The sequence below is a fragment of the Lasioglossum baleicum genome, chromosome 9 (genome assembly GCF_051020765.1).
Source record: "Lasioglossum baleicum chromosome 9, iyLasBale1, whole genome shotgun sequence".
NCBI lineage: Eukaryota > Metazoa > Arthropoda > Insecta > Hymenoptera > Halictidae > Lasioglossum > Lasioglossum baleicum.
Genome location: NC_134937.1, coordinates 15,516,004 through 15,530,285, shown reverse-complemented (window position 1 = coordinate 15,530,285; position 14,282 = coordinate 15,516,004). Strand labels below are relative to the sequence as shown.

The 14,282-nt window shown below is 45.7% G+C and overlaps 1 protein-coding gene across 5 annotated transcripts; it reads right to left on the bottom strand.

The window, feature by feature from the left end:
• Positions 1–137: 137 nt before the first annotated feature.
• LOC143212185 (uncharacterized) lies at positions 138–13,741 on the bottom strand. Of its 5 annotated transcripts, XM_076430666.1 has the most exons (4): positions 12,106–12,512; positions 10,121–11,666; positions 1,720–5,004; positions 1,293–1,514 (listed from the first exon to the last, which is right to left on the bottom strand). In XM_076430666.1, exons 2-4 carry the CDS (start codon positions 10,688–10,690, stop codon positions 1,497–1,499), a joined length of 3,873 nt encoding a protein of 1,290 aa, XP_076286781.1. In that variant the 5' UTR covers positions 10,691–11,666; positions 12,106–12,512; the 3' UTR covers positions 1,293–1,496. The 5 variants fall into 5 exon arrangements, with proteins under 5 accessions (XP_076286778.1, XP_076286777.1, XP_076286780.1 ...); XM_076430663.1 differs by lacking the exon at positions 12,106–12,512 and adding an exon at positions 13,194–13,741 and having other exon boundaries at positions 138–5,004; positions 10,121–10,466; XM_076430662.1 differs by having other exon boundaries at positions 138–5,004; positions 12,219–12,531.
• Between the last annotated feature and the right edge of the window lie 541 nt (positions 13,742–14,282).

Genomic DNA, 14,282 nt, shown 5'->3' with positions numbered 1-14,282 from the left:
GGTTAACTTTTTGTTTATATGTTCTAGCATGAAATACGTGTTGGACAGTGTAATATTTAGGTTGCATACACCAAATATAATGTGTTGTAGGATTTGTGTTGAAAAAAAGAGAAGAAAAATGGTGGACACGTCTGTGGTTTCGGCAATAGGTACTTGTAATTAACATATACTGTTTTTATACATACGTGGCTCTTAATTATTAAGTACAAGTGTTCTCGTAACAAATTATATTGGAAATCGTCATGTTCTCACTGGTACCAGTCACGCGTCATCATGTGTAGCATTATCAAGTATTTTTTGTCATTAGTCGTATGATATGATGTTCAACAATTGACTGTTCGCATTAAGTGAAGGATAAATCCGGTCGGCGAAGCTGTTCGTCAAGAATCTATCCAATTTCTAACGTTCTTTGTTACCATTTCATCGTGGTTCTAGTTCTATTACACTTTCTCTTACAGGGTTGGATCGTGAATATATAAAATCGATTTACAAGAATAAGGAATTTCAATAAATATAGAACGTAGAGCTATTCACGGGGACTTCGTATCCATAATATACTGTCGACGTCACCAAACCTGCACAACGATATCACGATGTACCTTTTACAATTGTCGTTCGTTTCGACAAGTAACACGCTTGTCTCGCATCAGTTTCTCGAGATCGTGTCCCATATCCGCGGTCATTCCCGCATTACTCCTGCTATTTGGGCGGGTTGAAGTAATCCCAGTGATGATGGTGCGTCACCGATCTCGAGTTGGTAAAGAAGAATATCAACAGGCCCGCGACCAACACCATCAGACCGCATAGCACCAACTCTACCTCGCGGATCTTTTCTCTGGCCTCGTCGACGCCCACAACGGATGACAAATGATCGACGAATCGTTTGGTCGCCTTCAAAACAGCCACCCGAAGGACTCTCACCAGTTGCCTGATACTGTCAGTGACATTAGGCTCGGCAGGCGCGCGTTGATTCGCCAGAGAGAGGAAATGAGCTGGGACTTCTGACGCTGGGAACGCGATCAAATGGGTGCCGCCTGTGGGGAACGAGGGTGTAGGGGATATAGAGGATTCTCTGTGACTGTCCCTATCGGACAGCTCCCTGTACGAGGAGTAAGAAATGATAGCGCGCTGGGGCTGCATCTCGCGACTCGTGATCCCATGGCTCGTCACAGTGTCAGGTGTGTCGGGCGTGACAGAAATCGCAGGTGGTAACGAGCGTACGGGGGACGCAGTTTGTCTGCTTCTCGGAAGACCGATGGGGGATGGCGATCGCGACCTGGACTTGCGCGGTGTTGGCTGCGGGGGTTGGTCGGGAGAGCCCTCCTTATCCTGGGGATCCGCTAGCCTCGCGAATTCTGGCGGCGGTGTCGACTCGGTTGTTTCGTATTGGTCCAACCCCGTTGTCGACTCCATGATCTTCTCTTCCGTGGTCTCTGTGGACGAGAGGGGGGACGGGCGGGGTGCTTCCACCATGGGTCGCTTGGCAGTGGCCGAGCTCAAAGAAAGGGGGGTTTCTGAATCAGAAATTCGTAACGGCTTATCTTCGATGTTCTCTACGACTGGGGATGATTGTGTGCTAGGACTATGGATGGCTCCGTCGCTCGGTCCTACACGAGAGACTGTCAATGTGTGATGTGTTACCGGTAACTCCCTGACCTCTACTTGCGCGACCGTTAGTGTGTGTGTTATGGATGACTTATTGTCCTTTGGTTCGACTACCTCTCTGTTAACAACCTTTTGATCCTCGTTCGAGACCGGTTGTTCGGTGTCCTCGGGGCTTCGGTGACGGGTGCTCGCACGATCCTCCGGTTCCCGAGGAACGCTCTGCCTCTCTGTAATGGGAATGTCTGCCTTGGTCTCTGCCACGGTCGTTTTCCTCCCTGCGGAGTCCTCTTGAGCCCGAGCTGCGGCCACGGTCTCCAAGTGGCTTCTTATAGCGATCAGTTCCTTCACGATCGAGGGAGATAAGCTCTCCTCCAATCCACCTCCGATGTTCTTCAACTCGGATGCGGTGATCACCAACGCGTCAACCTCAGACGCGACGATCTTGCTCGCGTCTATCTGTGACACGCTTAGTCGGTCCACCCTCAAGTCTCCCACTTCAAGATTGCTGATCCTGACCGGCTCGTCGGACAACAATGCGTTACGAATTGACCGTATCAATGCTTCTTCGTCTCGCGACATAGCCTCGCGGGTTCCTTCTAAATCTGGCGCGGACAGGTGTCTGTCCTCGAAGCTTTCCAGTTCTCTCGTTGGAGACGGAGCTTTCAGCGAAACAGTATCGTAGCCGGGACCCGGCTTGTCCTCTTTCCGCGAGCGCTGAGGCAACGGCAGAGGAGGAACAGGTGGCGCGGACATAGCCGACGGGGTTGGTATTCTCTCGGTGGACACCATGATCTGAGAACCGGAACTGGCTGGCGCCACAACCAGTTTCGCCTGGGTGATCTCCTCCTCGATGATCATGTCGTCGGGCAACGGGTCTGTTTGCGTCGCTGTCGTGGTCTCCATGGAGAAATCTTGAGTTAGAGGCGTGGACCTATCGAGCGATTTCTCTTTTTTAATTCTAGGTGGCCTTGGCGGGGCGGGTAGTGGTCGTCCTTGCATTTTGCTGAGCACCTCCGTGCTGCGGAGGTCCTTGTGCTCTCCGCCATCGGAGTCTATCTCAATATACGGCGTGGACTCGGCTGGTTCCAGTTCCACAACGAAAGTTTCCGACAGGATCTCGGTGTCCTTGGTTCTCCCTGGACCCAGTGTACTATAAGCACGTAGAGGACGTTTTGGCGGGACTGGTTTCGGGGCCGTAGCGAACTTGTCCTTTTTCCGCCTCGGTGGCGGAGGTCTGGGCGGTTTCTCGCGTTTCTCGATTATCGCATAACCTGACAAGTCTCGTCCAAAGTCCATGTCATCCGGAGGGATGTCCTCTTCTACGTACCCAGCTTCCGGTAACGATTCAGCGCCATGCGAGGTTCTGTCCTCGTCCTGAGCCACGGACGTTCCTCTGGACCTGGATCTCCTTTTCGGTGGAACAGGTGCCGGCGGTATGTATTCTTCCTCCTCTCGCAGGCGCCTTTCAATATTCTCAGCGCTGGCTGCTAGGACATCCTCAGCAGTGTACACCTCCTCCCCAGCCAACATTTGATCGGATAACGCGGGCGGCAACGATTTCTCCCGGGCTGCATCGGCGCCAACCCACCCTCTGTGGCCGTTACAAATAGGCGACGATTCACCGTTCCTTCGTTCATCGGTAGCAAACGGATCCTTACGCGAGCGTTTCCGACGAGTGGGAACCACAGGCGGAGGAGACGTTGGCGAAGGTGGTCGGGGCGGTTCCATTGGTCCCTGTGACTGACTGCGCTGGGAGGACTTCGACTTCCTGCGCATCGGCTTCACCACCACGATATCATCCAACGGCTCAGGCGGGCCGATCTCTTGGAGACCCTCCGCCTGATAGACCACGCGGTGTCTAGAGTCGCTTCTGGTGCGTTCGCGGAACTGATCGTCCGCAGATTCGCTTCTACGTGCTCTATTCGGATCCCTTTGCGGCCTGATCGGCGGTTTCTCTTCGAACGACTCCTCTTCTCTCCGCTTCAGCAACGCTCGTTTCCGGTTAGAACGTTCCGGAGGAATGGGTACCATTTCTTCGTCCGCTAACGCGTTCCCGGTGCTCGCTGCTAGGGCTTCCCTGATCTCGTGCGTCAGATATTTGCCAAGGTTTACATCCTCCGGTCTAATTTCAGCCCCTCTAGCAAAGTATATATCGAAGTCAATCTCATCTACAATACCACGACGCCTCCGATCGCAGGAACTGCCACTAGAGTTCTGTTGCTCTCTGTCTGATTGAGCAGACGAGGGCTCGTGTTCCTCATCTTCTTCCATCTCGTCGTCGTACTCCTCTTCCTCCTCTTCCGACGGTGTCTTGTGCACCCCGTACCTCCTTGGATCGACCATCGAAAATTCCTCGTAACGTTCTTCCTGTCTAGTTCGCAGTACCTCTTCCAAGGACCGCGATCGTGGAATGGGTCTGAAGTCTGGAACCGCCTCTTCCTCCGGTACCCAATCCTCCTCAACCTCCTCTATGTGCTCTTTCACGTCTCTGTACCTCGGCTCTGCCCCCACCCGTTCCCTCTCGTACGACTCCTCCTCGGTTTTAGGTGTCTCCGATCGGGGAGCATCCTGACGGTCCGACCTCTCAGTAGACTCTTCGTAGTCCATGTATCTAATCTGCTCTAATCTCCGTTTCTCTTCCCAGGGTAACGCGGCTAAAGCCTCTTCTGTCATACTGATGGACAACCTGGGATCCTCGATCGAAGGGTGCCGCCAGGGTCGAGATCTGTGTATCGCCGCTTCTGTGTCCGATCGGTCTTCATCAATATACGGTGTTGTTTCGTCGAACCTTTGGGCCCAACTCGTCCTTCTCTTCTGTGTTCTTGGGAACGTCGCGTTCTCCGCAGACTGTGCTCGCGAGTCCTTCGGCGTGGATGTCGTGTACTCGGCCTTGGTCTTCGATTTTCTATCAAAGATGCGGGGGTACGTTGCAAAGTCGAAGATGTTTCTGCGGGAACCGACGGAGTCTGTTGATGGCTGCTCGTCGGATGGCGTCTTCTTCACGCGAGTCAGAGCGTTCGGCAGCCGGATGTTCGGTTTCTTCAGGTTAAACTTTGGTCTCTCCGGCAGGCTGAACTTCGGTCGTTCCGGTAGATGGAACTTAGACCGTTCTGGCAACGAGAATCTCGGACGATTTGGCAGACTGAATCGCGGACGTTCCGAGAACGACGATCTGATGCGGTCCATTCGACTGGGTCTCTTCTCGGACCTGGACCTGTCCGATCGCCCGCTTCCAGCTGACTTCACTTTCTCCGGCTTCGGTTTGTCTGCGAATGCAAACGACGGTCGTTGAATGTTCTTCAGACGGGTACGCAACTTTCCGGCCTGCGTCTTCAGCTTCTGGGGCAAGCCGCGGGCACCACGACGCAGCGGCAGCTCCTCCAATGCCAGCGAGTCTACCTGAAATAAAAAGATTGGCATGGTTCAGTTGATTATACGTCGATGACATACGCGGACATGTCGGTTAATTATACGAGGATGGCACGCGGCTTGTAATATAATAGACGTGCTCTGTGATGGAATGAAGGCTCACGGGATGCTTTGTTGTGTGCTATTGCGTACTCTCACCTGCTGCTACAGGTATTGTTACGTACTGTTACGCAATGTGTAAAGGGGCGACTACTAACCCCTATTGCGGATTTCATGCATTTATAAAAATAGTGAGTAGGTATTTAGTTCAAATTTTTACAATAGTACACACGTCGAAGAAATTAAAAATCGCTGATGCCCTATTATTTCCCATGTATCACGACTGTTAACTTGTCTACTTGTTCTGGTGACGTTAGACTTCGTAGTTTCAGCGCATATTTTTATGGTTCAAATGCAACTTAATTTATAATCATCCAAGAAGGTATGTAATCCATATCATTTTTATTATTTGCCAGCGAGAACATACTTACACGAAATTTTAAAAACAAATTTAGAGTACGTATCAAGGTGTTGACGTTAAAAGTTAAATAAGAAATGTGTAACTAGAGTTTCTTATCTAAAGGGTTAAACGTTTGATATTTTACACTCTTATTAACTTCGCAATGTATCTTCACAAGGGTTTTACGAAGTTCCCAGAACTGTAGAAGTTATAGAGATTTGAAAAGCATCGTGACATTCATGTTATACATAATTGTAAAAGGGACACATTCTTTTTTTTAATGTTTCCATTTTCTCCAATGCTTTTCTAAAAAACAAGAACTAAATTGTTTGACGAATTGTTTTTGTCGAAACAAGAACTTTGTTTTCTTTTAATTTTTTCGAGCAGTTAAAATCACTTGTAATGTCAACAGACAGGTTCACCAAAATCTTGCACTTGTAATGAATAAAAAGATTTGTTGATTTACTCGATTTTTAAGTAGATAAAGGAGACACAAATTGTGCGACTCCAACGTACTTCTCCAACGTACTTCTGACGACAAACACCTTCATGGTTCTGACAGTGGACAACAACTACTAGTATGGCATTTATAAAATATTTTTGTATTGCAAAAGGTACGCAATAACTCTGGCGTAAATCAAGATGGTAATATCAGCTGACCTACTCTGTATACATTTGTGACGTGAAGTGCTCGCGGATGGGATGAGACACTAATGACTCGAGGCTGACAAACGGAATGCTTTATTGCTTGCGGTGCATCTGTGTGTATCGCCATCCAAAAATAAAGGCGCGTATTGTCGAAAATCGATTGTTCCATGGTAGCCAAGTACGTATTCCTGTGCATTGTTCTGGTCGTCGCTGACAGCGATACCTTATGCACTGCGTGTAAAAATAAATGTAACACAATGAACGTGTTTACATGGTCTCGAACACTTTGAGCGTACGGAGTGCAGAATGTGAATGGGGTAAAGAGAATATATCTGGTGTTTATAGATTATACGAGAAAACTATTGTGATCTACAAAAATACAATCCTGAAAAGAGGACATAAAAAAATTCTTTTTGGACCACGGTAATTTGTGACAGCGGATTTTATGCATTTATGACAAAAATGAATAGATGTAAATTGAAACAGTAAAAGCATTGGAAGAATTAAAAAATATTGTTACATTATTTTCGATCTGTTAAACGTATTAAGAAAGAAAATATATTTCTATTTCACTCCAGTTTGTTGGAAATTGTTATTTTGCATAAAGATCCACTGTCTAGTGATGATATTTAGTGCGACTGAAATGGGAGAGCAGAGTTACATGAAAAATTAAACTAAGTAGGTAGAACCAAGGTTGGAAAGATTATATAGTTGGTTCTAAGTGAAGAATTATAAAATTGATGAACGATGAAACAACAAGAAATATTTGCTTTGTAACTAAAAATTGTTGTCAGCTGTTCTATCAAGGTGTTCTGAATATTTCTTATTATTTTCTGGAAGTTACCGAAGGAAGTTGACATTGTAATTGCATGCATATTAGGCAATATTTTCTGACGTTTTAATTCAAATTCCTATTAAAGTAATAAAGATTTAATCTAAATGGATTTCTTCGAACAGTTTTGTTCCTCTGTTAGTTCGGATATTGGACATTTTTTCCTTGAGGATAGTTCTTTCTGTAGCAGCACCCATGTTATTGTATATCCTTATATTAAAAATAAAATGATAAAATGATAAAATACTTTTTATCATTATATTGTGCTTTGACACATTGGAAAACAGTTTCCAAGATCCGAACTAACAGAGGGAGATGTTCGAAAGAACCCATTTAGATTAAGATCGCGATGCTTTGAGGATTTTCCTGACAAAATTACTCAACAATCCCAACGTATTCTATCCAAAGATCACCAGCACAATAAAGCATTCTATATTATATTCTCGAAGCAGCGTCAGACACGGTGTTTTCTCGGGAGAGCGGCGCCGCGACAAAATTAAGCGATGAAAGATGGGTTTCGAGGTTCAGCGGGTTAGTAATCCACCGAGTAGTCAGAAAGACGCGATTAGGAGCATGATCTAGATTTCGCAGAAGCTTCGATGTCTGTATCGCGAGCAGCGTGGAGTTTAATGGGCCAGAAAGAGAGAGAGAGAGTGAGAAAGAGAGAGAGAGAGACACTTCTGCGGCCGGTCGTGGCCACTAAAAGTGTCGTGGCCAGAAATAGCCGCGGATTGCTCTCCATCGATTATGCCAGTATTATTTTTTTCGCGAGCGGTATAACACCGAACCCGTAGGGGGCTGTTAACAGGTTTTACGTAACGCGATCGATCGGTCGGATCTAACAAGATCCAACGGCGATCAATCACGGTCGATCGGCTGGTTTCGACGGGATATTTTCGGGGGTGTTGTGCAATCGATGGGAAAAGCCCGGGAGCATTCTGGAACGTTGCGACGAGGATTGCACAATCCCTCCGGACAGTGACACGTTGGCTCCAATGCTTTTTATACGCGTGTTTCGCTAAATATAGGCCTGATGGGCAACAAACGGAAAACGCCTAGCGCGACGTACCATCTCTTCTGGTACCCCCGGTCGTTTTGTACAATATTGTACGACCGGTAGCTAGACACTTTGGTGAAGCGACGCACGGCATCTCAGGAACGTCCACCTTGCAACTTTTTTTCGTCCGCGGTCCGATATACTCGGTGATTGCAACAGGAAGGGCGAAACACGATCGAAGAATTTTCTGCGACGTGCACCGGCTCGGCGACGCAATAAAATAACGGTGATCTCTGCGGGAGCAGTTTATTTTGCGGATCTCGTCCAAATTATGCTCTCATACATTGTCTATCCACGATCTGACGTACCCTCGACGAGTGATATGCCATGCGTGAAAATAACCTCCGCAGATCTTGTTTCATTCCGTTACACGCCCCCAACGCGGATTTTTGAATGATGATTGCAGAATGTTGAATTAGGCAGTGTGTACCTTGAGAAGAATTTTAGTGTGTTTGTTTAGTTCGACTACTGAGGATTCATAAAATCGTGGAAAGTATGGAATAAAGTTAATCAATGTTTTACCCCATTCATGTTTGTGCAGATTTTACCGACAATGACTTCGAAATGTTTGAAAATGTATTAATAAAAAATGTTTTAAGGGAGAAATCATGTTTGCTTTTTAATAATATCGGAAATATTATTGTTTGAAATGCTACTACTCGAAAGAAGAATTATAATGGAAATATTACACTACTTGAAATACTTTCATTTTATATTTCGATGAAATATCATGTTCAGTTTTAAATTGTAATATTAAATTATTATTATTGGAACTAGTATTTTATATTTGAATGAAATACTCAATTTACAGTAACATGTGAACGAGTTAGTGTTATAAATATACAGAGTATCTGGTAACAGGTAGTAGGTTTGCTCGGTACACGTGCACTCAACCAAGTCTCAACTCAGTGCATTTCACTATAGAGTCTCTTTATTCAGAATTAAAGTTAAAATTTATGCAAAATTAGAGGAAGAATGATTACCAGATACTCCGTATATTTAAAATACTATTCCTTTACGTAAGTAGTACAATATAATAATATACAGGGTGTTCGGTAATTGGTGGTACAAGCGAAAATGGGGTGATTCTGCATGAAAAAATAAGTCGAAAATATAGAATAAAATTTATTCATGTGAGACTTTGTTTTCGAGAATGTCTCGTTATAACGGATCGCGTTATAGTGTTTAGCGGTAAAGGTAAGATAGTTCGCGATGATACGAAATTATTTTTATTACATCAATAAACGTAAAATAAAAAATCTGGAACCGGTCATTTTGACCGCGGTGATGGTAGGTTTAGTGTTAAAGAACAATTATGATTGTCACTATAACTAAAAATCATATTTCACGCTCATCGTGATAATGGTATATTCAAAATGTGCTTGTTATCAACGGAAATATTGAAAAGTGAACTCGAGATGGATTGTAATGTGCTAGTTCTCACAAGACAAATGAAAAATGTGCTATTTTTCGTAACATAGGTCGTAATAATATTAGTTTGAGTGCCAGACGGCGGCCCTCCTCCTAAAGATGTCAGCCCATCAGTCTGTATGTAAAATCGAACTGATTCCACATTTAGATTTCGTCAAGCTATTTATTTATTACTCCTTTAAACCGAGTGGTTTATTTAGGAAGTATGCGTGCCTCTATTCCTATCATTATAGAAAATTGCCCTGTATTAAAATATGCGCTAGAATAAATATCTGTGCAAAATTCCAATGCAAAAGAGATTCAATAGTTTTTAATCTCGAAACAGTAAAAAGAATAATTTTGTCCAGTTTAACAGAGTGGTTTATTTACCAAGTATGTGTCCCTCTATTCCTATCATTATAGAAAATTGACCTGTATTAAAATATGCGCTATCATAAATATCTGTGCAAAATCCCAATGTAAAAGAGGTTTATTTAGCAAGTATGCGTGCCTCTTTTCCTATCATTATAGAAAACTGCTCAGTATTAAAAATATGTGCCAGAATAAATATATATCTGTGCAAAATCCCAATGCAAAAGATTCAGCAGTTTTTAATCTCGGAACAGTAAAAAAAATAATTTTGTCCAGTTAAGAGTAATCGAACTACTATGAGGCGCTCAAAAGGATATGTCGTTCTCACCTGACTAGTGTTGACCTCGCCGTCGGTCCTAGACTCGGCACCAGGTGTGGCAGGGCTCAGGAATCGTTCTTCCAGCCGATCCTGTAGCTGCTGCGGCGTTTCCGTTTCCTCGGAGGTGTCGCCGGTCTCGACCAGCTCCCGGCCTTCCATCGCGTTGTCCTCGATCCTGCCATCCAAAGGCAGCCGGACATCGCCGGCTTGTGTCAGCTCCGGCGGCAATCTACCACGGTCGTCGATGCTGTCGTCGCTGTCAGCGACGGGCACCACGTCTGTGTCGGTGATCCGGACGACCGGCGCCACCGCCGACTTCGGCAACGGCGCCGCGATCGGTTCGTACTCGTGCTCGCTGTTGTAAAAAGTAACCCTTTTCTTTCTTGCTCTAACGGCCATTTTAGTTTTCTGTCTCTCACTCATCATGCCATCGCAACCTCTGTTAGTTAGTTTAGTCAAAAGCCCCGACAAAAACCGTCCCCGCCAGCGATCCTGTGCGTTCAGGGTGCTGTGCTTCAGCTTTGTCAATAGATCATTGACGGCGGGGTAGTTGAGCAGGGTTGTTAACGGAGGGAACATTGTTAGACACGTACATCTTCTAGTGTGAGATTGCGGAAGTGTTTTATGATTTTGTAGAGCTTAAGTACCACTGATTGTTGTATAAGTTGTGATTAAGAGAGGACTCTTTATGATTGAGTAAAGTGTTCGATGATGTTCTTGCACTGTTTGATTAACTGCTGTTGGGAATTGTAGTTTTAGTCTTATTATCTACTTCCAGCTTTATATCAAAAGACCACGCTCGATGCTTGATTAAAATGCTTGTCTAAAACTTTACCTAAGACTAGTTTTGTGGATTATTAGCTCAGTCTTAACGATTACAATTTAAATTCTTAAATGAAGTCGTAATAAAACGCTTGACAGACGCTTTGCGCGGTCTAGCTTAACACAACCATAAGTTTCTTTGTCAGTCTTATCATTCACAACCCAAGTAGTCGTAACAAAATTCTACGCCTCACACGTTGAGTACTGGACGATTTCTTTATCCTTAATAAAATATTATAAAGAATAGTTGAATTGAATTAATGGTAACATCCAAAAATGTTTCTAACTTTGATGGAATAAACTGATATAATTGACTTTGACCTTTATAGAATCATTGATAATTCAAGGTCAATGGTGATTCCCACCGCAGTCAATATGTTAATTTGATTACTGGATTCAAGTCTTTAACAACTTGAATAAATGTTATTGTCAGTTCAGGGATACACGTCCCGACACATTCAGAAGGAGTCATGAACCGTCAGCCATGGCTCATGGTTGGTCATTGCGTGATCGCATCACTGGAGTCGGACGTTTCAGTGGAGAAAGCAGGCATTAGTCGGACGGGGACTCCAGCGGTGTTCCATCCATGATGTTAATGGGTTAGTCTTTCGCAGTCTGGACGTATTGTTAATTTGAAGACGGCATAGTAGGAGGGTAGTGTTCAAGGAAAGACTTCAGCTTGCTTCCTTTATGATCCACTGTTCACTGAAGTTTCTCCGGATCTGGCGAAGTACTGTTTCAACGATAAAAATTGATTAATTTCACACAGTTCCACGCTGGCGATTATACTGCGAAATTAAAATGAAGCAACACGTCAGTATAGATGGTGCGGCGAGTAAACAGGAATTTTATGCAAAATAAACATTTTCTGGACAGGTCGCAAAACATGGATGTCGGGTAAAAATGTAAAAAGTAAAAATGTATTTCTTCTTCCAATGATTTTAATTTAATTTTTAATGGTTACGAGAAATAATTTCTTGAGGTTCTTTGTGAAAGATTTGCATGCATTGGGAAGTGTTAATTGGACATAATGTTTCGAATGTCAGTGATTCAAAATTATTCGGATCAACAATGAACAAAATGAACACGACTGTATGAGTGACAGTGCTTTTCTAAAAAATGTTTAGGACATTTACTGTACATTTACAGTCACACAAACTACATATACGCACTCTTGTTAGACAATTCGCGGTATACGGAATTTACTGTAACCACTTCCTATCTTCAACTGCATAACACACTTCGGGTTAAACAACAGGGTTCGATATATAACTTGGAAACATACCACAGATTCATGTCAGTCGAAATTTGAATACACGATTACGGAATTGAATTGAATATTAAACGTAACACTGGCTGGAAACTAAATTCACTGTAACACACTGTGCTTCTAAGGTTAATAAACCGCGACAACGATCTGCGAACAGCCACCCTCGACCAATTTTAAGAATCCTCGAGTTTGGCCCACTCAGCGCCGGTCATCGTCAAGCTCGATCGTCGAGCGTCATCACGACGTTCGGCGTTATCCCGATCATCGATACCGGCGCGTTCCCATTATCGCGATACAATAACCAGGTACCCACTCGATCGTGTCTATCCCTTCACATTTCCGCCCTCTTCCTCACCCCCGTTCACTTTCTCATTCTCCCTTCGTCCTCTAGTTCCTTCACCCTCACTTTCTCACTCTTGCTTTCTCCCTTCACCCTCCCTTCACCAACAGCCTCTCACTTTCTCTCTCCTACTTCCTATCATCACTCTCTCCCTTTCTCTTTCACCCTCCCAGATACTCTATCATCTCTTTTCCTCCCTAGAGGAGGCAACGAGCGCCACGGTCGATCATTTGCAGCCCCACGCGTTTCCACACGGCGGGATGCAGAATACTCGCAGGTTCGCACACATCGCCAATTCGCGTTCACATTCGTGTCGTTCGCATTCGGGAATCTGGACGCGGAACCGAGCGAGCTGACCGAGGATTCTATGTATAGCCAGCCGGGCGAACCTTAAATAGCAGCGTCGGTTCGCGAGTATAGTCGAGCCGCGTAACCTATAACTATCTCGGCGCGGATGTCGCATCTTCTGGCGGATTAGCGAAGCATGGTGATTAACGCCGGGTGCAAACGAACCCCGTAGACTTTGTTAGGATGTTCTATACGCGAGGATTCGGGAGCAAAGATCGAAGCACCAGGTGGTGGATGGTGACAGGGGTAGAAGCAAACGCAATCGAGTGAGCTTTAGAATGCCACTGTAGGATGCTACTGACCTGCAGCGGACCGCAGGTGGCTGCTGCATCGTCCTGGACGGCGGTCTACTCAAGAGAGCACGTCGTTCCGGCAGAAGCGAGTCGCTCTGGTAGTACTGACAGCCGCAACGGACCTCGCGGCCGAGGCTCGACGTCGACGAGGCTCGTGAGGCGCGTCCTCGCTGATCCGACTCCATCCCCACCCCCCTAGATTCCACTTGTCCACCTCCAGTCTCCTCTTCCTCTGCCTACCTGACGGGACAACGCGTCTCCGCGATCCCAGCTTCCACTCCGCCCGGCTATATTCACGATCGCGTCGTTTCCTCCTCCAGTGTCAACCGTCGCTCCTCCGTCGTCGTCGTCGTCGTTGTCGTTCTCGTCGTCGTCGTTGTCGTTGCAGTTACTTTTGTCGTCGTTGTCGTCGTTGCAGTTGGACGTAGTTGATCCACGTTGCAACGCGAGGTCGCGACGACCCCGGAGAAAGGTAGAGAAAGAGAGAGAAAGAGAGTGAGCGAGTGAGAGGAGAGATTCGGTCCGAGACAGCAGCCCGCTGCACCGACTTCTGCCCGACTCTCTACCCTCTGGCCGTGCACAAGACCGAACCGGACCGGACATCGAGATTATTTATAGAAAGTTTTCGTGTCGACCGCGTATCGAGACCGTGCCGGCCAGAATTCCGTCTCACCTGCATCCTCGCACCACCTGGCCGCATGCTCGGCGAAACCACGCGACGCCACGCCACGCTATGCGCCCCACGGCGGGAATCTTCGATTTCCTTCTGCTCGATTTGCAAGACCGTTTCGGGACTAACGGAGACGCACTGTTCCGTGGCTATTCGGCGAACCTGATTAGCCCAGACGTCGCTTGAGAAGGTATTATTAGGCCGGGACGAGACTTGACACAGGTAATCTCTGTTTAAGGTGGTGTTTTATTTAGACGATGTATGTGTATGTCGATTAGAATCGTTCCATTCGAATAAATTGGATGTGTACATTTGAATAAAAAGTGTTGGACTGTGAAATAATAAATCGCCAGTTCGTAAAGAGTGCTTTACCTGTTTCTTGATTTTTTAACCGACTTCGAAAAAGGAGGTTATTCAATTCGATGTGT

Coding starts and splice junctions, on each gene's coding strand:
- LOC143212185 (XM_076430662.1), bottom strand. CDS start 10,690: ATGTTCCCTCCGTTAACAACCCTGCTCAACTACCCCGCCGTCAATGAT. Junction 5,005..10,120: donor GCGAGGTCAACACTAGTCAG/GTGAGAACGACA, acceptor TTTTTATTTCAG/GTAGACTCGCTGGCATTGGA.